The sequence below is a fragment of the Eleutherodactylus coqui genome, chromosome 1 (genome assembly GCF_035609145.1).
Source record: "Eleutherodactylus coqui strain aEleCoq1 chromosome 1, aEleCoq1.hap1, whole genome shotgun sequence".
Taxonomy (NCBI): Eukaryota; Metazoa; Chordata; class Amphibia; order Anura; family Eleutherodactylidae; genus Eleutherodactylus; species Eleutherodactylus coqui.
Window position 1 is genome coordinate 358496587 of NC_089837.1, and position 20948 is coordinate 358517534.

General features: G+C 46.1%; 1 protein-coding gene across 1 annotated transcript in view; it reads right to left on the reverse strand.

The window, feature by feature from the left end:
- Positions 1–20948, reverse strand: part of LOC136577618 (pinopsin-like) — a 178438-nt gene that overhangs the window by 33674 nt on the left and 123816 nt on the right. The window contains exon 3 of the mRNA XM_066577539.1: positions 1715–2040. Coding sequence (XP_066433636.1) covers positions 1715–2040 — 326 coding nt within the window. The remainder of the gene's footprint in view (positions 1–1714; positions 2041–20948) is intronic.

A 20948-nucleotide genomic window follows, 5' to 3' on the forward strand; every position in this document is an offset into this window, starting at 1 on the left:
CGCAGGATGAATTGTCGGGAAGGGCTTAAATATATAAGCCATTCCCTGCAATTCATCCAGAAATGTGTTACAATAAAAAAATATACCGGCGTATAAGGCGACGGGGCGTATAAGACGACCCCCCAACTGTCACCTTATACGCCGGTAATACAGTGGAGCAAAGAATAAAAATCATTACTCACTTCTTCTGCTGTTCTGCGCCGCTGCTGCAGGCTGTCGCTCCCTCCTGGTTCCCGGCAGATCATTGCTTTCTCTACGAAGGGCTTTAAATCCCCGCCTCCAGAAACACACGTGCCTTCAGCCAATCACAGCCAATGACAATGATGTCATTGAATGGCTGTGATTGGCCGTGTTTCTGGAGGCGGGGATTTCAAGCCCTGCGTCCAGAAAGCAATGCTCTGCCGGGAATCAGGAGGGAGCGACAGCCTGCAGGAGCACCGCAGAACGTCAGAAGAAGTGAGTAATGATTTTTATTCTTTGCTCCACTGTATTGCCGGCGTATAAGGTGACAGTTGGGGGGTCGTCTTATACGCCCCGTCGCCTTATACGCCGGTATATATTTTTATTGTAACACATTTCTGGATGAATTGCAGGGAAGGGCTTATATATTTAAGCCCTTCCCGACAATTCATCCCGCGATCGCCGGCAGCCCATTGCTTTCAGTGGAACCTGCTGTATTGCTGGCTCCATTGAATTCAATGGGTAAACATCGTTCTTCTCTGCCATAGCTGTTACAGCTATGGCAGAGGAGAACGATCTTTATGCTGACAGTGCGGAGGGGGGGGGGGCCCACTCTTGCCGGTATTGTGGCTTAATAGTGGGACCTGGGAACTTGAGATGCAGCCCAACATGTAGCCCCTCGCCTGCCCTATCCGTTTCTGTGTCGTTCCCATCACTTTCTTGAATTGCCCAGATTTTCACAAACGAAAACCTTAGCGAGCATTGGCGATATACAAAAATGCACGGGTCGCCCATTGACTTCAATGGGGTTCGTTACTCGAAATGAACCCTCGAGCATTGCGAAAATTTCGTCCCGAGTAACGAGCACCCGAGCATTTTGGTGCTCGCTCATCTCTAGTGATTTACTATTAAAGACATTTCTGATACATTTTGCTCCTGAAGATGGTCTTAGGCTGCTTCACACTTGCATCAGGGCTTAGTTCAGGGTTTCTGTTCCTCTACTGCGTTTGGGGGTTCATTCAAATGCGTGTATTTTGACCACGCAAAAAGATAGAACATGCTCTAACTTTCTGCATATTTATACACCAAAGTTCCTCATAGAAGTCAAAGGGGGTGTGCGATGCGCATGCAATACGCAAGGAGATGTGTGAAACAATGGTAATTGCGCAGGAAAAAGAACACATCAAGAACTTATTTGAAAAATTAGTCATTTCAATGGGTGTATGTTTGTGTCCTGCATCCATAAAAACATTCCCTGCAGGCAGAAAAACTGCAGTGAGGTATGCCGATATATGTGCAAAAAAGCCTCATTTATAGCGCAAAATTTGTGCTAAGGTGCGTGCAATTGCGCTTACACACATGGGAAGACGGCCTAAAGGATAAGAAATTATGAATCTTGAATCTGTTTCACTAATAATCTGTTTGAATCTGTTTCATCTGTTTCACTAATAGTCATAGACTAATGGAAATGTAATGGAAAAGCGACTGGAACATATAATAAACAAAAGGTGACATAGATCTGCTCGTTCCTTACCTGTTTTACAGCATAAAATAACCTTCCATAACAATACACCATCACAAGAACCGGCAAGACCAAACAGAAGATAAAGAGACAGATGATGTAAGAAACCGATCCTGCAGACTCAGAGGTCCAGCGCACCGAGCAGCTGGTACCTGGCCCTTCCTTCCCGTAGCTGCTCCATCCTAGTAGAGGTGGCACCGTCCATATCAGCGAGTAAATCCAGGTGCTAGCCACAGCAAGCAGGGGTTTGGTAAAGTTTGAACCTCCTTTATTATATACGGTCAGAGTGGTATAACGTTCATATGACAGTATGGCCAGCGAGATGAGTGACACAATACCTGCAAAAAGTGCAATTATTAGCTTTTACGTAGTAATATGCAAACAATAACCTCTAAAAACATACAGCACGGGTGTCTTTCTGTCCAACTGTATTAGACTTAGGCGCAATGTCCACTTGCACTAATTTCACTGCTGAATCCTACAGCGGAATCCATGCGTGCCTGCGGGATCTCCTCTGTGCTGGCCGGATCTTCTTTCTTCAGTAGTGCAATTTTATTTTTTTTTCTGCAGATCCGTGGTACATCCATAGTGACAGCTGTGGCTGTGCCGCGGATCAGACGGCTTATATTGACTTCAATGGAAGCCGTACCGCGGAATCCACAGAAAAGTGGAGCATGCTGCGATTTCTTCCCGCGTGTAGGATGCAGCACACCGGAGGGGAAAAAAATCACATCCGCATTCTTTAAGTTGCCTTTAAATTTAAAATTCGCTGTGGATACTGGGCCTAAAAAGGGTTGACCAATATTGGGTAAATACCTAAAATATCTTTATTTACATGTTTACTATAAGAAATAGACACTTTCAACATTGTATGAAAACCAAAGTATTAATGATTTAGGACGGCTGTACACAGCAAGTCGGATTCTGCAGCAGAATCTGGCTGTGACTCGGGCTGGCGACCCCATGTACCTGCATTATCTGTAATGCGGATCACCGCGGACGCTCGCCGTCCTTCATGCGCAGTACACTTTTTTTTTTCAATATCTGTATTTCCCAAACAGTCACTAGGAAATGTTAATTGCATAGGAGCTGCAGGTCGGATGGCCTCCACTGACTTCAATGGAGGCCGTCCGCACGGAGTCCGCAGCAAAATAGAGCATGCTGCGATTTTTCCTCCACTCGTGGAATACATAGTTTGTATCTGTGAGTGTGAAATGGAAAAGGTGAAAGCACAAGCCTTTCAGTGCGTGCGATTTGCTGTGGACGCTGACCATGGATTCCGCAATAGGGATCCGATCATCTGAAGCTAGCCTTAGCCAAAATACTTACATGGTTTTATTTTTGTAATGCAGAAAAGCACTATTTAGCAAAAAGGCAAAACAAGCAGAAATGCAGAAAACACCGGGTCTCAAATATCAATACAATAAAATGAAGCTCCAGAATGTACAGTATTCTGATAATAAAATGACTGATTCGAACTAAGAAGGCGTATTGATGGCGTCTTATAAGTAGAGCAAACACTGAGTACATAATGGAGCACAGGGTGCAAAATACACACTAAATAGAATAACCTGGCCACAGTTCAGCTTCAAAAATAAAAAGTGACCAAGTGGTCGAATATCAACCTGGTGCCCTTCAACTTGGTCAAAGTAGCTCAAGAAGGCAAATTAGACACAGTAAACTCCTTAACAATAACAACCCTGTAGTGCAAACTACCTAGTCTATACTGAGAACAACAGTAATATCAAAGCGCAACACAATTACCTACAGGCGACAAAAGTGGAACCAATATACTCCTACGCTGCCCCCCTCAGAAATCATAAAGACAAGACAGGCACAAGGAACATCCAACAAGGAGTCGGAGCGCATAAGCCGAGCCAGGCCACTCATGTACTGCAAGGAGAGTAAATCCAGGAGAGACATACAGCATAATGTTTGCCCCGTGCTCCCCAGTGAAGGTAAGTGAGTTTCTTATAGGGTTGGGAGATATTCATGCTACTTATTCATTGTGCAAAAGAGGGAAAGTCATTGGCCATCTAACTCCAAGCTGTAACTCTCGGAATAATGTCTTGTGGAGTAACTTGTTAGGAAGAAGACAGCTGGAGAGGATCACAGCAGCCTAGTAGGCACTTGCATGGTTTTCCTAATACAGTGGTAGACAGACATATGTCATACCAGTCTTTGTGTTTCCTAATATGATGGCTTCTTCCACCAACTGTGCATGGAGCTGCAGCATAGCCCTATTCACTTGAGGTCTCAGAGGTTGAATCCTTACAGCCTTACTGTTATAGCATATCTTCATAATATTGTGATTGAAAATACCCAATTTAGTAGGGGAATAACTTTGGTGCAGAGGATGCGATCAGTCCCAGGCCCTAGAGCTACAGGATGCCTGAAGGGTCTTTCATGCCCATATATGAGACCAGTACTATGAATAAACCATTATAGTGGGGGGACCTGTTTCAGATTTACAGATTTTGCATCGGGAGATGGAGCACATTAAATGCAAAGAATCTAATTCCCTTATATACCATGTTTCTCTGAAAATAAGACCTAAAAGAGGCACTAAGTCTTATTTTCTGGGGATATCTTATTTTACTTACCTAGAATGCTTGGTCTGCATCCTTCCACTGCATTTCCAGAGCTTCGCTGCGCGTTCTGCAGTCCCTGTTCACCCACAAAGGAGATCACTTCCTGGTTATGGGATTCATAAATCCCGCCTCCAGGAAACGATAGCTCCGATTGGTTCTCAAGCGCTGCTTAGCGCAATGCAGCACTCGATAAACCAATGCGATGGCTGTGAAAAGCTAGGGCTTATTTTTCAAGTAGGCTTAATATTTCAAGCCTCCCTGAAAATCCTGAAAAATCTGGATAGTCACTACTTTGATGGAGAATAACAATATTTAGTAACTCCCACTGAAAGACACGCAACATATTTTACATCTGTATACATTGTCCTGTGCCCAGTGTACATTGTATTAAGGGAAAGAGGTGATATACTTGTCAGATTATTGTTAGTAGAGACACATTTTGTAATATATGCTATAAAGAAGCTGTACAAGAACTGATAATACCAAATCTGTTTCTCCTTCCTATATATTTAGTAATTGTTCAGATTGTACAAGCTAACACTGGATATGGCTTGTGTGCACAGCTTTGTTTATTGCCATTTATTTTAACCCCAGCTACCCTCTTCCAAAATATTGACTTTTTCTGCATAAATATGAATATTTGTCTTAATGTAAATACTTTTGGCAGGTTGCTTACCCTGACATCTGTCAAATAATTTACTTGGCTGAATTTGATGTTTATATAGTAATATATTCAGTAGCAAAATCATTCCCAGCCTGAAGCAGGTTGCATATAAAATTCTGTCCCGGAGATGTGCAGCAAATGTTTAGCAATAGAGATACAAAACATTTAGTGTATTAAGCCTCATTCAGATGAGCATGTTTATGTGCGTACATAGGTGCGCACAAAATCACACGTCTATTTAAAACCATCAGTTCTCTATGGTGTGTTCACATGTACGTGTTTTACAGGCATGCAAACGCATGTACCTGCAAAATGTAGGACATGCATGCACCATTGAATTCAATGAATGGCTGAGTGCTGCCTGTGACTGGCTGAGTGCTTAGCCAATCAGATACAGCCCTTTCAGCAGGCAGGGATTTAAAATCCCTGCCTGCTGAAGGAACTTCACTTCACTGACAGGAGATCAAGCGGCTAGACACGCCTGAGCCCCGGCAGTGGCAGGCAGGTGAGTATCTATTTTTTTATTTTTTACATGAGCCAGGGATGATTTTCAGGGAAAGGCTTATATTTAAATCCCTTCCCCGAAAATCTCTGCAGGGGTTGCGGGAAGCCCATTGCTTTCAGTGGGCACGGACCTGTGTTCACGCAAGTTTTTGCACATACGTGGGCACGCAGTTTTGTGCGCAGCTATGTATGCTTGTAAAACAATCTCTATTAGCAAGTGACTAACAGAGATTCCTTCAGGTTTTATCCTTCAGATCCTTGTTGTGTGGCAGAAACGTGCCAAAGGGATTAAACTTTGACCATAGCGGGTCATTTCCAATGTATTTCAGCATAAGGAATCTGCACCAAAATCAGCAATCAAAGCTGCAGAAGATTTGGTTGTGGACTGGGTGTAGATTTAGCTGTATGATTTCATTCATTACATTGAAATTAATGCAATCCACAGTGACTTTTCCGCGAAAAATAGGCCATGCTGCAGATTTGAAAATCCACATGACTTGACTCTGCAGTGGAATTTTTATGCTCTCATTGAGTAGGGTTTGTTAAATCGCATTCAAAATCGCAACATTGTACTCTACATAGTTCTGGAATATTCATGCAGAGAAATTCTACAACTTTTACGCCATGTATGAAGCCGGCCTTACTCTAGCAGTCCTTGTCCTTAATGAGATCGCAGCTGTACGCAGTCACATAATAGTATAATAAAGAGATAACTACATAGCAAAATAATTGGCAAGAAAAGGCCGCAACACTTTGTTATGGGTTAACATGCTAAAATTAATGTTTATTACTTCATAAGGACACTCAAATAGAAAAATAACTTTGGTCAGCCATCATGAATAATTCAGTAACATAATTCAGAAATACCTCACCAAGCGTTGCCCCAAATAACTAGTTCTGGGGCTGTCAGTTACTCCTTAAAGCAAATAGTAAAGAGAGGTGAGCGCTCCCATTGTGTCGGGGCGTTACACTCCACAGTGTTAATTTAAAGAGGAAAACTGTGACTGATTAGAAGAATCCGTTGTTTGATTTCATTCTCCGCTTAGTGCTGTGATTGTGGCTTCCTTGTAATTTTACTGATTACATTGTATTACAGACTCTGTGGTTTTAGATGTCTGAATGAGATTAAACTTTACAAAATATTCCCAGAGCAAAATAAAAACAAAGTGAATGAAACGTTGGAATTTTGTTTTTTCTTCCGGCTGGCTTCTGTGTCAATAATGTAAAGGTTATTTCATGATGTCTGTAATCCATTATATTGTGCTCCTACCCTCGGACATTCTAACCGCATAAACAGAAGTGGCTCAAATTCTCAGAATTTAAATCCAATTTATTAACATCTATTACTCCAGGCGTTATTCCCACGAGCACATATCGACCGCCAATCTTCACAGCCGGCCGAAATACGTTATGTTGGGAGAGAAAAATCTGTTGAACGGGCGCACAAATCAAACCGCAGTAAAAATCTGGTCGCGGGCATTAGCCCGGAGGGGTTAAGTAATGTACTAGCTTCCTTCTCTGGGTCATTATGAATGCAGGGATACCACATGTGTAATTTTGTTTTTAATATTTTAAAAAGTAAAGGGAGAAAGGTGGTGTTTTGTCCCTTTAGGGGACATCCACAGAGACCCATCAGGACCCCCTGATCCCATTGCGGTGGTCCGATGGTGACAGCCCTTTACATGCTGCTGTAAAGGGTTAAACAGCAGAAATCTGAGGTTTTCTCCATTCTCTACTGTAAGAGCTGGTGCCCGGCTATCCTCTGACAGCCAATCACCAGTTCTCCCTGCCACGGAGACCATCAGCTGCTTCTGACAAGCCAAAGGTGTCCGTGGCAACGTGTAATCAAAGCAGTACAGAAGTTAAAAAAAAAAAAGCAAAAAGTTGCCGGCAGATCGGTTCTATCTTCCTGCTTCTTCTTTTTTTTTTAAAGTCCTGCACTGTTCTCTGTGTGACTGTGCAGGCAGAGCACACTGCTACATAGTGAAACATAGCCCAAAATCTACTGGGCTATATCACTATGGGTAGTGGGAGTTCGTCCCGGAAAATTTCCGGGCGTGCCACTGATGGGGTTAAGTCATTAATTAATTAAGAGGTCCACCAAAATTTAGGCCAGAAAACTGGCAGACATACTTTCATAAATTGCCTCCAATGTGTTGAAAACCAAAAGTATTTAATGAATAGTCATTTTAGAAACCTACAGGATGTACTATTTGCAGGGCTTGCTTAAGGTTCATGGTGGTACCATCTTGCCTCTGGGACAAGGACCCCACCTGATCCTTTTTATAGTCACATAGACATGGTGGCCAAAGAAAGTTTTTAAAATCATGAAGCCAGCCAAGCCAGCAATTTCAAGAGAAAGACAAATGTTTGTGACCACCTCTTTGCCTCTTAGGGAATGTTCGGAATTGCTGCGAAAATTCTGCAGCATTACAGTACAAGCATTGTGGATGGGATGGTAAATCAACAGCATATCAGTTTAAGCTGTGGATTTTTAGTGCGGATTTCACACCTTCAATTGAGGAGGGGAAATCCGAGGCGAATCTAAACCAAAATACTTACTGTATTGTGTAGATTTGACATTGTGTGTTTGCTGAAGATATTTTGCTGCCGAAGATAGGGTACTTTTAGGCTACAGTAGGTTTCATTGTGGATGTGGTTTTACCTATATCCATTCCTGTAATCCTAGGGGGATGTTAACACACTGCTAATTTACTGCTTAGAATCATAAAATTGGAAGGGACTTCCAGGGTCATCGGGTCCAACCACCTGTTCTATGCAGGATCACTAAATCATCCCAGACAGATGTCTGTTTAGCCTCTGTTTGAACACTTCCATTGAAGGAGAACTCACCACCTCCCGTGGTAACCGCTTCCACTCATTGATCACCCTCACTGTCAGAAAGTTTTTTCTAATATCTAATTAGTGTCACCTCCCTTTCAGTTTCATCCCATTGCTTCTAGTCTTTCCTTGTACAAATGAGAATAGGGCTGATCCCTCTGAACTGTAACAGCCCTTCAGATATCTGTAGACAGATATTAAGTCTCCTCTCAGCCTTCTTTTTTGCAATCTAAACATTCGCAGATCCTTTACCATTCCTCATAGGACATAGTTTGCAAATTGCTCATGCCTGATGAACCTGGAGGTCCCTTCCAACTCCACAAGGAAACCTCCAGTACCCTATGCACATGGTCGCTGACATGCCCATATGACCACAGGCCAGTAATACTAGATTGTTATAAGGAACTTGGTTTTATTATATGATCATTATTAGAGATGAGCGAGCACCAAAATGCTCGGGTGCTCATTACTCGAGACGAACTTTTCGCGATGCTCGAGGGTTCATTTCGAGTAACGAACCCCATTGAAGTCAATGGGCGACTAGAGCATTTTTGTATATCGCCGATGCTCGCTAAGGTTTTCATTTGTGAAAATCTGGGCAATTCAAGAAAGTGATGGGAACGACACAGCAACGGATAGGGCAGGCGAGGGGCTATATGTTGGGCTGCATCTCAAGTTCCCAGGTCCCACTATTAAGCCACAATAGCGGCAAGAGTGGGCCCCCCCTCCCAACAATTTTTACTTCTGAAAAACCCTCATTAGCAAGGCATACCTTAGCTAAGCACCACACTACCTCCAACAAAGCACAATCACTGCCTGCATGACACTCCACTGCCACTTCTCCTGGGTTACATGCTGCCCAACCCCCCCCCCCCCCCGCACGACCCAGTGTCCACAGTGCACACCAAAGTGCCTTCAGCTGCCCTCATGCCACACGCTGGCCTCATAGCCACACCACCCTCATGTCTAATTATAAGTGCATCTGCCATGAGGAGGAACTGCAGGCACACACTGCAGAGGGTTGGCATGGCCAGGCAGCGACCCTCTTCAAAAGGGGCGGGGCGATAGCCCATAATGCTGTACAGAAGCAATGAAAAATCCAATCCTGTGCCACCTCCATCAGGAGCTGCACACGTGGGCATAGCAATGGGGAACCCATGTGCCACACACTATTCATTCTGTCAAGGTGTCTGCATGCCCCAGTCAGACCAGGGTTTTTTATAAATAGTCACAGGCAGGTACAACTCTGCAATGGGAATTCCGTGTGCACCCACAGCATGGGTGGCTCCCTGGAACCCACCGGCTGTACATAAATGTATCCCATTGCAGTGCCCATCACAGCTGAGGTAACGTCCGATTAAATGCAGGTGGTATTCGGCCCACACTGCATGCCCCAGTCAGACTAGGGTTCTTTAGAAGTGGACACATGGAGTTACAACTCAGTGTGGACCGACAGCATGGGTGGGTCCCAGGAAGCCACCGGCGGTACATAAATATATCCCATTGCAGTGCCCATCACAGCTGAGGTAATGTCAGGTTTAATGCAGGTGGGCTTCGGCGCACACTGCATGCCCCAGTCTGACCGGGGTTTTTAATACATAGACACTGGCAGGTACAAATCCCTAATGTGAAGTCCCTGTGGACCCACAGCATGGGTGGCTCCCTGGAACCCACCGGCGGTACATAAATATATCCCATTGCAGTGCCCATCACAGCTGAGGTAACGTCAGGTTTAATGCAGGTGGTCTTCGGCCCACACTGCATGCCCCAGTCAGACTGGGGTTCTTTAGAAGTGGACACATGAAGTTACAACTCCGTGTGAACCGACAGCATGGGTGGGTCCCAGGAAGCCACCGGCGGTACATAAATATATCCCATTGTATTGCCCATCACAGCTGAGGTAACGTCAGGTTTAATGCAGGTGGGCTTCGGCCCACACTGCATGCCCCAGTCAGACTGGGGTTCTTTAGAAGTGGACACATGGAGTTACAACTCCGTGTGGACCGACAGCATGGGTGGGTCCCAGGAAGCCACCGGCGGTACATAAATATATCCCATTGCAGTGCCCATCACAGCTGAGGTAATGTCAGGTTTAATGCAGGTGGGCTTCGGCGCACACTGCATGCCCCAGTCTGACCGGGGTTTTTAATACATAGACACTGGCAGGTACAAATCCCTAATGTGAAGTCCCTGTGGACCCACAGCATGGGTGGCTCCCTGGAACCCACCGGCGGTACATAAATATATCCCATTGCAGTGCCCATCACAGCTGAGGTAACGTCAGGTTTAATGCAGGTGGTCTTCGGCCCACACTGCATGCCCCAGTCAGACTGGGGTTCTTTAGAAGTGGACACATGGAGTTACAACTCTGTGTGAACCGACAGCATGGGTGGGTCCCAGGAAGCCACCGGCGGTACATAAATATATCCCATTGTATTGCCCATCACAGCTGAGGTAACGTCAGGTTTAATGCAGGTGGGCTTCGGCCCACACTGCATTCCCCAGTCAGACTGGGGTTCTTTAGAAGTAAACATATGCAGTTACAACTCCGTGTGGACCGACAGCATGGGTGGGTCCCAGGAAGCCACCGGCAGTACATAAATATATCCCATTGCATTGCCCATCACAGCTGAGGTAACGTCAGGTTTAATACAGGTGGGCTTCGGCCCACACTGCATGCCCCAGTCTGACCGGGGTTTTTAATACATAGACACTGGCAGGTACAAATCCCTAATGTGAAGTCCCTGTGGACCCACAGCATGGGTGGCTCCCTGGAACCCACCGGCGGTACATAAATATATCCCATTGCATTGCCCATCACAGCTGAGGTAACGTCAGGTTTAATGCAGGTGGGCTTCGACCCACACTGCATGCCCCAGTCAGACTGGGGTTCTTTAGAAGTGGACACATGCAGTTACAACTCCGTGTGGACCGACAGCATGGGTGGCTCCCTGGAACCCACCGGCGGTACATAAATATATCCCATTGCAGTGCCCAGCACAGCTGAGGTAACGTCAGCTTTAATGCAGGTGGGCAAAAAATTAATTGGATTACACTGTAGGCGAGGGCCCAAAAAATTGGTGTACCAACAGTACAAATGTACTTCAAAAAATTGCCCAACCAAGAGGGCGGGTGAATCCCATTAATCGCTTTGGTTAATGTGGCTTAATTTGTAACTAGGCCTGGAGGCAGCCCAGTTAAAATAAAAATTGGTTCAGGTGCAAGTTTCAACGCTTTATTGAATTGAGAATTGAAACGTATAAACATTGTTTACAAAAGTTATATGACTGAGCCTTGTGGGCCTAAGAAAAATTGCCCGTTCGGCGTGATTACGTGAGGTTTCAGGAGGAGGAGCAGGAGGAGGAGGAATATTATACACAGATTGATGAAGCTAAAAGGTCCCCGTTTTTGATGGTGATAGAGAACGATGCTTCCATCCGCGGGTGCAGCCTATGTATTGTTTAGGGTACAGCCTATGTATCGCTGCTGTCCGCTGGTGGAGAAGAGAAGTCTGGGGAAATCCAGGCTTTGTTCATCTTGATGAGTGTAAGCCTGTCGGCACTGTCGGTTGACAGGTGGGTATGCTTATCCGTGATGATTCCCCCAGCCACACTAAACACCCTCTCTGACAAGACGCTAGCCGCAGGACAAGCAAGCACCTCCAGGGCATACAGCGCAAGTTCAGGCCACGTGTCCAGCTTCGACACCCAGTAGTTGTAGGGGGCAGAGGCGTCACGGAGGACGGTCGTGCGATCGGCTACGTACTCCCTCACCATCCTTTTACAGTGCTCCCGCCGACTCAGCCTTGACTGGGGAGCGGTGACACAGTCTTGCTGGGGAGCCATAAAGCTGTCAAAGGCCTTGGACAGTGTTCCCCTGCCTGTGCTGTACATGTTGCCTGATCTCCGCGTCTCCCCTGCTACCTGGCCCTTGGAACTGCACCTTCTGCCACTAGCGCTGCCGGATGGGAATTTTACCATCAGTTTGTCCGCCAGGGTCCTGTGGTATAGCATCACTCTCGAACCCCTTTCCTCTTCGGGTATGAGAGTGGAAAGGTTCTCCTTATACCGTGGGTCGAGCAGTGTGTACACCCAGTAATCCGTAGTGGCCAGAATGCGTGTAACGCGAGGGTCACGAGAAAGGCATCCTAACATGAAGTCAGCCATGTGTGCCAGGGTACCTGTACGCAACACATGGCTGTCCTCACTAGGAAGATCACTTTCAGGATCCTCCTCCTCCTCCTCCTCTGGCCATACACGCTGAAAGGATGACAGGCAAGCAGCATGGGTACCCTCAGCAGTGGGCTAAGCTGTCTCTTCCCCCTCCTCCTCATGCTCCTCCCCCTCCTCCTCCTCCTCAACACGCTGAGATATAGACATGAGGGTGCCCTGACTATCGAGCGATGTCTTCCCCCGCCTCCGTTTCCGAGCGCAAAGCGTCTGCCTTTATGCTTTGCAGGGAACTTCTCAAGAGGCATAGCAGAGGAATGGTGACGCTAATGATTTCAGCATCGCCGCTCACCATCTGGGTAGACTCCTCAAAGTTTCCAAGGACCTGGCAGATGTCTGCCAACCAGGCCCACTCTTCTGTAAAGAATTGAGGAGGCTGACTCTCACTACGCTGCCCATGTTGGAGTTGGTATTCCACTATAGCTCTACGCTGCTCATAGAGCCTGGCCAACATGTAGAGCGTAGAGTTCCACCGTGTGGGCACATCGCACAGCAGTCGGTGCACTGGCAGATTAAACCGATGTTGCAGGGTGCGCAGGGTGGCAGCGTCTGTCTTGGACTTGCGGAAATGTGCGCTGAGCCGGCGCACCTTTCCGAGCAGGTCTGACAATTGTGGGTAGCTTTTCAGAAAGTGCTGAACCACCAAATTAAAGATGTGGGCCAGGCATGGCACGTGCGTGAGATTGCCGAGCTGCAGAGCCGCCACCAGGTTACGGCCGTTGTCACACACGGCCATGCCCGGTTGGAGGCTCAGCGGCGAAAGCCAGCGGTCAGTCTGCTCTGTCAGACCCTGCAGCAGTTCGTGGGCCATGTGCCTCTTCTCTCCTAAGCTGAGTAGTTTCAGCACGGCCTGCTGACGCTTGGCCACCGCTGTGCTGCCACGCCGCGCGACACCGACTGCTGGCGACGTGCTGCTGCTGACAAATCTTGATTGTGAGACAGAGGTTGCGTAGGAGGAGGAGGAGGAGGAGGAGGAGGGTGGTTTAGTGGAGGAAGCATACACCGCCGCAGATACCAGCACCGAGCTGGGGCCCGTAATTCTGGGGGTGGGTAGGACGTGAGCGGTCCCAGGCTCTGACTCGGTCCCAGCCTCCACTAAATTCACCCAATGTGCCGTCAGGGAGATATAGTGGTCCTGCCCGCCTTTGCTTGTCCACGTGTCCGTTGTTAAGTGGACCTTGCCAGTAACCGCGTTGGTGAGGGCGCGTACAATGTTGCGGGAGACGTGGTCATGCAGGGCTGGGACGGCACATCGGGAAAAGTAGTGGCGACTGGGAACCGAGTAGCGCGGGGCCGCCGCCATCATGTTTTTGAAAGCCTCAGTTTCCACAAGCCTATACGGCAGCATCTTCAGGCTGATCAATTTGGCTATGTGCACGTTTAACGCTTGAGCGTGCGGGTGCGTGGCGGCGTACTTGCGCTTGCGCTTAAACACTTGCGCTAGCGACGGCTGGACGGTGCGTTGAGAGACATTGGTGGATGGGGCCGAGGACAGCGGAGGTGAGGGTGTGGGTGCAGGCCGGGAGACAGTCGTGCCTGTGTCCTAAGAGGGGGGGTTTGGATCTCAGTGGCAGGTTGGGGCACAGGGGGAGAGGCAGTGGTGCAAACCGGAGGCGGTGAACGGCCTTCGCCCCACCTTGTGGGGTGCTTGGCCATCATATGCCTGTGCATGCTGGTGGTGGTGAGGCTGGTGGTGGTGGCACCACGGCTGATCTTGGCGCGACAAACCTTGCATACCACAGTTCGTCGGTCGTCTGCACTCTCAGTGAAAAACTGCCACACCTTTGAGCACCTCGGCCTCTGGAGGGTGGCATGGCGCGAGGTGGCGCTTTGGGAAACAGTTGGTGGATTATTTGGTCTGGCCCTGCCTCTACCCCTGGCCACCGCACTGCCTCTTCCAACCTGCCCTGCTGCTGCCCTTGCCTCCCCCTCTGAAGACCTGTCCTCAGTAGGCGTAGCAAACCAGGTGGGGTCAGTCACCTCATCGTCCTGCTGCTCTTCCTCCGAATCCTCTGTGCGCTCTTCCCTCGGACTTACTGCAATTACTACTACCTGAGTGATAGACAACTGTGTCTCATCGTTGTCGTCCTCCTCACCCACTGAAAGCTCTTGAGACAGTTGCCGGAAGTCCCCAGCCTCATCTCCCGGACCCCGGGAACTTTCCAAAGGTTGGGCATCGGTCACGACAAACTCCTCCGGTGGGAGAGAAACCATTGCTGTCCATTCTGGGCAGGGGCCCGAGAACAGTTCCTGGAAGTCTGCCTGCTCCTCAGAATGTGTCATTGTAATGGAATGAGGAGGCTGGGAGGAAGGAGGAGCAGCAGCCAGAGGATCCAGAGTTGCAGCAGTGGACGGCGTAGAACTCTGGGTGGTCGATAGATTGCTGGATGCACTTTCTGCCATCCACGACAGGACCTGCTCACACTGCTCATTTTCTAATAAAGGTCTACCGCGTGGACCCATTAATTGTGAGATGAATGTGGGGACGCCAGAAACGTGCCTCTCTCCTAATCCTGCAGCAGTCGGCTGCGATACACCTGGATCAGGAGCTCGGCCTGTGCCCACACCCTGACTTGGGCCTCTGCGTCCTCGCCCGCGTCCACGTCCTCTAGGCCTACCCCTACCCCTCAGCATGGTGTATTATCAGTAGTGCAGAAACAGAACGCTGTAATTAAATGTGCCGCTTATTGGCCTGTGGTTGGAGGCTGACTTCGCTTACGGAACGCACAGCAGAGCCAGGAAAGAATTTTGCGCAAGCCTGTAGTGAGACGTAGGTGCGTATGACTGAGCTAGTGGAATTCACAGTGCAGAAGCAGTCAAGTGTCCAAAGCTGCGTATTAATTAGGATTACTACCCCCAGCAGAGACGCAGTACACTCAAGACGGTCACAGGCAGCCCAAAGATAGTATTTTTCCCAAATTTGTTTGAAAAAGCCCACTGCCTATATAGACAGTATATCTCTTTCCCTGCCTCACCAGTACTGGCCCTATACTATGTAAAATTACTGCAGACTGTTTCCCTCTGGACGGGATGACAGTGGTGATGTAACGGGCAACGCAGAGCCAGGAAAGAATTTTGCGCAAGCCTGCTGTAACACTTAGCTGCGTATTAATTAGGACTACTACCCCCAGCAGAGACGCAGTACACTCAAGATGGTCACAGGCAGCCCAAAGATAGTATTTTTCCCAAATTTGTTTGAAAAAGCCCACTGCCTATATAGACAGTATATCTCTTTCACCTTTCCCACTGTCCCTGCCTCACCAGTACTGGCCCTATACTATGTAAAATTACTGCAGACTGTTTTCCTCTGGACGGGATGATGGCGATGATGTAACGGGCAACGCAGAGCCAGGAAAGAATTTTGCGCAAGCCTGCTGTAACACTTAGCTGCGTATTAATTAGGACTACTACCCCCAGCAGAGATGCAGTACACTCAAGACGGTCACAGTCAGCCCAAAGATAGTATTTTTCCCAAATTTGTTTGAAAAAGCCCACTGCCTATATAGACAGTATATCTCTTTCACCTTTCCCACTGTCCCTGCCTCTCCAGTACTGGCCCTACACTATGTACAAGGACTGCAGACTGAGGACGCAATGCTCTGCATGCCCGATATACAAAAAAAAAAAAAAAACTGCAACACTGCTTACAGCAGCCTTAACAGTACGGCACACTGTCAGATGTGGCCCCAAGAAGGACCGTTGGGGTTCTTCAAGCCTAAAATAACTCCTAACGCTCTCCCTATAGCAGCATCAGCAGCACTGTCCCTGATCTCTGTCAGAATGCATCTGTGGCGAGCCGCGGGCGGGGCAGATTTAAATACTCGGGTGACACCTGATCTCCCCAGCCACTCACTGTAGGGGGGTGGTATAGGTCTGGAACGTCACAGGAGGAAGTTGTAATGCCTTTCCTGTCTTTCTATTGGCCAGAAAAGCGCGCAAATGTCTCAGAGATGAAAGTGAAAGTAACCCGAACATCGCGTGGTGCTCGTCTCGAGTAACGAGCATCTCGAACACCCTAATACTCGAACGAGCATCAAGCTCAGACGAGTACGTTCGCTCATCTCTAATCATTATATAAATATAAAGATCAAGAGCAAGAAAATATTGGAGCAATAGAATACCACTAGGTAATGGAACATTTGTCTCTGTCTGAGTCAATCATACCACTTTGTCTCTGCCAATATGCCATGTATACATAAAGAGTATTTTGCAGAAGGCAAGAGAACTTGATCTAATATTTTCTATACATACATGTTAAATAATAACCTTTTTAGTTTTTCTGACAGAATCGAATAAGTATGAGTAAGTCACATAAGTACATGTTTTCATACTACAAGGCCAGTGCATCCATTATTAAGCAAAAGGAATAAACAAGAAAGTAAAGAATGTCTGTCTCTAAAGACAGAGTCGTGACTCAATGGGATTCGTCAAAATGTCAACAAGAAAGAAAGATATAATAAAAAGTAAGTTACTTCAAATTTCAATGATTTTTCTGACTGCAGTTTTAAACTTTCATTGAAGTTACACAAATGCTTCAGGAAAAGAAAATATGATGGTCAAATGACACATCCAATGCAAGAGCATATTAACTGTATATAATAATTAAAGCGCTAACAGCAGCAGTACCCAGTAGGGAGTTAAATACCAGCACTCCCGAGTTATTAGGGAAGTGCAGCTTATTCATCCAGTGTGCCATTTCAGGCCGTTTACTGGGGCTTTTTCAAACATTGGCCTCTGCACTTTTCTTTGCAGGTAGAAGAACTGGCAGGCACGGAAATCATGTTTAATGGAAACCAAAGAGGTTTCTGCCTCACATATTAAAGAGATTCTGTCATCAGGGTCATGCTGCCCAAGCTGCAGGAATGAAAAAACAGGGACAGAGATGCCCATTACTCCTGTGGATGTTTTAGTTTGAAACACTGCCCATTTCAAAAGAAATACACTTCAAAGTTTGACTCAGTGCTTGAACTTCGAGTCATCGAGTTGGCCATGCAGGCCTCTCGCTGCCCGCTACATGAAGACTGACAGCTCTCTCTCTATACACAAGCTCTTCCTGCAGTGGGTGGGGAGAGGCCAGCATGGCCAACCCCCTGACTTGAAGTTCAGCTCCAAGTCAAACTTCAAAGTATATTTATTCTGAAATGCCACAGCTGTCCAGGACTCATGCTGCCTGTAGTTCAGACAGCTTGAACCTGATGACAGAACCCCTTTAACCTCTATGGTTCTGTCCAGGTTTCCATAACTATGCAGTTTTTTGCATAGAGGATGGAAATCCAAAATTAAATTTTTGCTGGAAACAAAATGCACACAATGTAAAATTAATCCTAGTAGAAACATGAGATGCAAATTTCTGTCAGTTGTCCTTGGAAATAGACAGCATTTTAGCATCACTCTGCTGTCAGACATGTGACCAAAAAACCTACAGTAGCTTTAACTGCATTATCCTTATCTGGACATCCACAATGCACTGCTCTCCAGTTAAAGAATACTAACAGAATTCTACATTTATCTTCAGATCTAAAAGAAATGATACAATAAATAAAGCAAACTATTCACAAGGGTACTGAACAATTTATGTCTATTGTATATGTGAAATTTAACCGCTTTATGACCATATGTCTTTTGACAATGACAGTTAAGGGTCTTTATTCTGCAGCGACGTCTTTTGATGACGCTACATTAGAAGCCCGATGCAAGTCTTTTGTGTCGGGGGGGAATGGGTGCTCGGCTGTCGGAAGACAGACGGGCACTTGCTCTAACATCACCCTTTACATGCCACGGTCAATGTGTCCGCAGCATGTAAAAGGCTGATAGTGATCGTAGGGTCCAGTTGGTTTGCTATGGCACCCAGAGGTTTGGATATAGCCTCCGGGTTTGCCAGCTACGGTGGCCTATGAGTCTTAGCCTCTGGCTGACTTTATAGGCTTTCTAATGTACTAATACACTACTGTATTAGAAGAATCGCAAAAGATGGTGACAATCAAGTCCCCCAGTGGGGGTACCAGTAAAAATTACAACTCATTGAACAAAACAAAAACCTCACACAGCACCGTTGACAAAAAAAACCCGTTGAGTCTTTGAATGCAGTGATAAAAAAAATACATTTTCTTAAAAGTGTGAAAAAGTTGTAAGAAAAAAAACTATATAAATTTGGTATTGACATACTCATACCAGCCTGCAGAATTAATCTAACATATTATTTATATCGCATGGTGAACAGTGTTAAAAATGTTGCCAGAATTACAGATTTTGTTAACCTTGCCCCTAGAAAAAAAAATGGAATAAAAGCAAAAGTTTTACATGTTCCTAAAAGTTGAATAATGAAAACGAGGGTTCATCCCACAAAAAACAAGCCCTCATAGAGCTCATTGGTGGAAAAATAAAAATGCTATGGCTCTGGGAATGAAGCGATTCTAAAGCAAATCTAAAAAAAAAGTGTTTTTAAAAAAAAACTGTATAAACTTGATATCGCCAGCACCATGCTGGGCCAGGGAATAATGGTATTTTGAACACTGTAAGGCTGGGTTCACACAGGGCAGATTTGCTGCGGTTTTGCCGCACGGAATTTCGCCGCGGCAAATCCGCCCGCGGCTGCTAATCTCGGGATTAGCCAGCCATGTGGACGAGATTTCTCAGAAATTTCGTCCACATGGGATGGCCAATCCGCTGTGGTAAGTCCGGCTGAAACCGCGGCTGCGGCAGCTGCAGACGCGGTTTCAGAATATGCAGCATGTCCATTCTTTTTTTCATTCCACTGCGGCCGCGCTCTCCTCTATGGGAGCGCCGGCCGCAGCGAAAGAGCGAGCGGCCGGGCCGCTTCAAAGCCGCCGCGGCTTAAACCGCGGCGGTTCTCCCGGCGGATGTCTCGTGGTTTTTGGTGAGGCCAAACTGCGAGATTTCCGATGGGAATCCGCCCTGTGTCAACCCAGCCTAAAAATGAAATCCAAAAAGCAATTAGCATAATTATTTTTTTCCAATCTTCCCAAAAATAAATTAATAAAAGTTACGCAGTACATTATATGCACCCAAAAATGATATCATTAAAAAACTAAAACTTGTTGCACAAAAAAAACACGAAAAATGAGTTGGTCCTTAAGACGCAAACAGACTTCATCACTAAGGGGTTAAAAAAGCCTAGAAATGTTTGTATGCAACCTCTGTTCATGATGTAGGATCCCCGATCTATGGCTGATCATGAAAAGTTCTGCTGCTGGGACCATTCAAGGTCAGTTGTTATCAGAGGGGGAAAAGACAAGAGGATGGAAGTGTTCTGATGCTATTGAGAACTGAGACAAAATCTACTCTCAGGGTCCTTTAAATGGAACGATTAGCGTTCAGATAATTGTTGAATCGTGCGAAAATGAACGATAATTGTTCAGTGTAAATATAGCTAACGATTGAATGATGAACAATAATTGGTTGGCTCATTGTTGGCCGTTCATTTTATGCACGCATAAAAATCATTGATCGTCGTTTGCCAGTCGTTCCCTAAAAGAGGTGATCATTTAGTCATTAGCAAACCATTTCTAGACTCCCCTGACAGAACAGCGATGGACTGAATGAGTTGAACTAAAAAAATGACAAAAAACTTTAAACTATTATTATCTTTACGTGTAAAAGGATGTTTTTTGAAAGAAAATGACTCGTTTGCTCCTTCCAATGATTTATTGCTTTGTGGAAAAGGACCCTTACAGAATAATTTCAGCTATTTAACAGAATGAGATTGGGTTCCGACGGTATGATACATAATTTAAGCAATTAAAATAAGAAAATCAATAGGAGGAAGCGGCCTCTTCAGGAAATAATTTCTTCATCAATACAGGCCCTGTAAATGTACTTGTCCTGCAGTTTAGCATGCTGCTCATTGATTATATCATCTTGTAAAATTGAATTTTCATGCTTTATTACAAGCTCAGTTCCTATTGATCTATTTTACTATTTACTGACAAGTAAAACGGTTAGGTTCTTTAAATAATAGATGGCACAAACATAGCAATTAATAAAGCCTCAGTGCTGGGGTTACACCTACAAGCCTGCTGCAGCAAGTCATCTCCAGAGAACAATCGCTGTGAAATAACTGCATTAATAGCAATAATTTCCTCCAGCAGTCTTCATATTGAAGGAGCCGGTTAAGATGCCGAAATACCTATACATATCTGCTGTCTGTGGTAACCAGATAAGCGTGTTTCTATGAATGTGGCTCTGTTGTTAACATTGTTGCCCTTTAGTGCTTGGGTCCTAGGTTCAAATCCCATCAAGGATAACATCTGCATGGACTTTGAAAAACTCCATCCAGATCAGTGTTTCCCAACTCCAGTCCTCAGCGCCACCCAACAGGTCATGTTTTCAGGATATCCTATGGTAAAAACACCTGTTGCAATGTCTGAGGTACTGACAATAATTACATCACCTGTGCA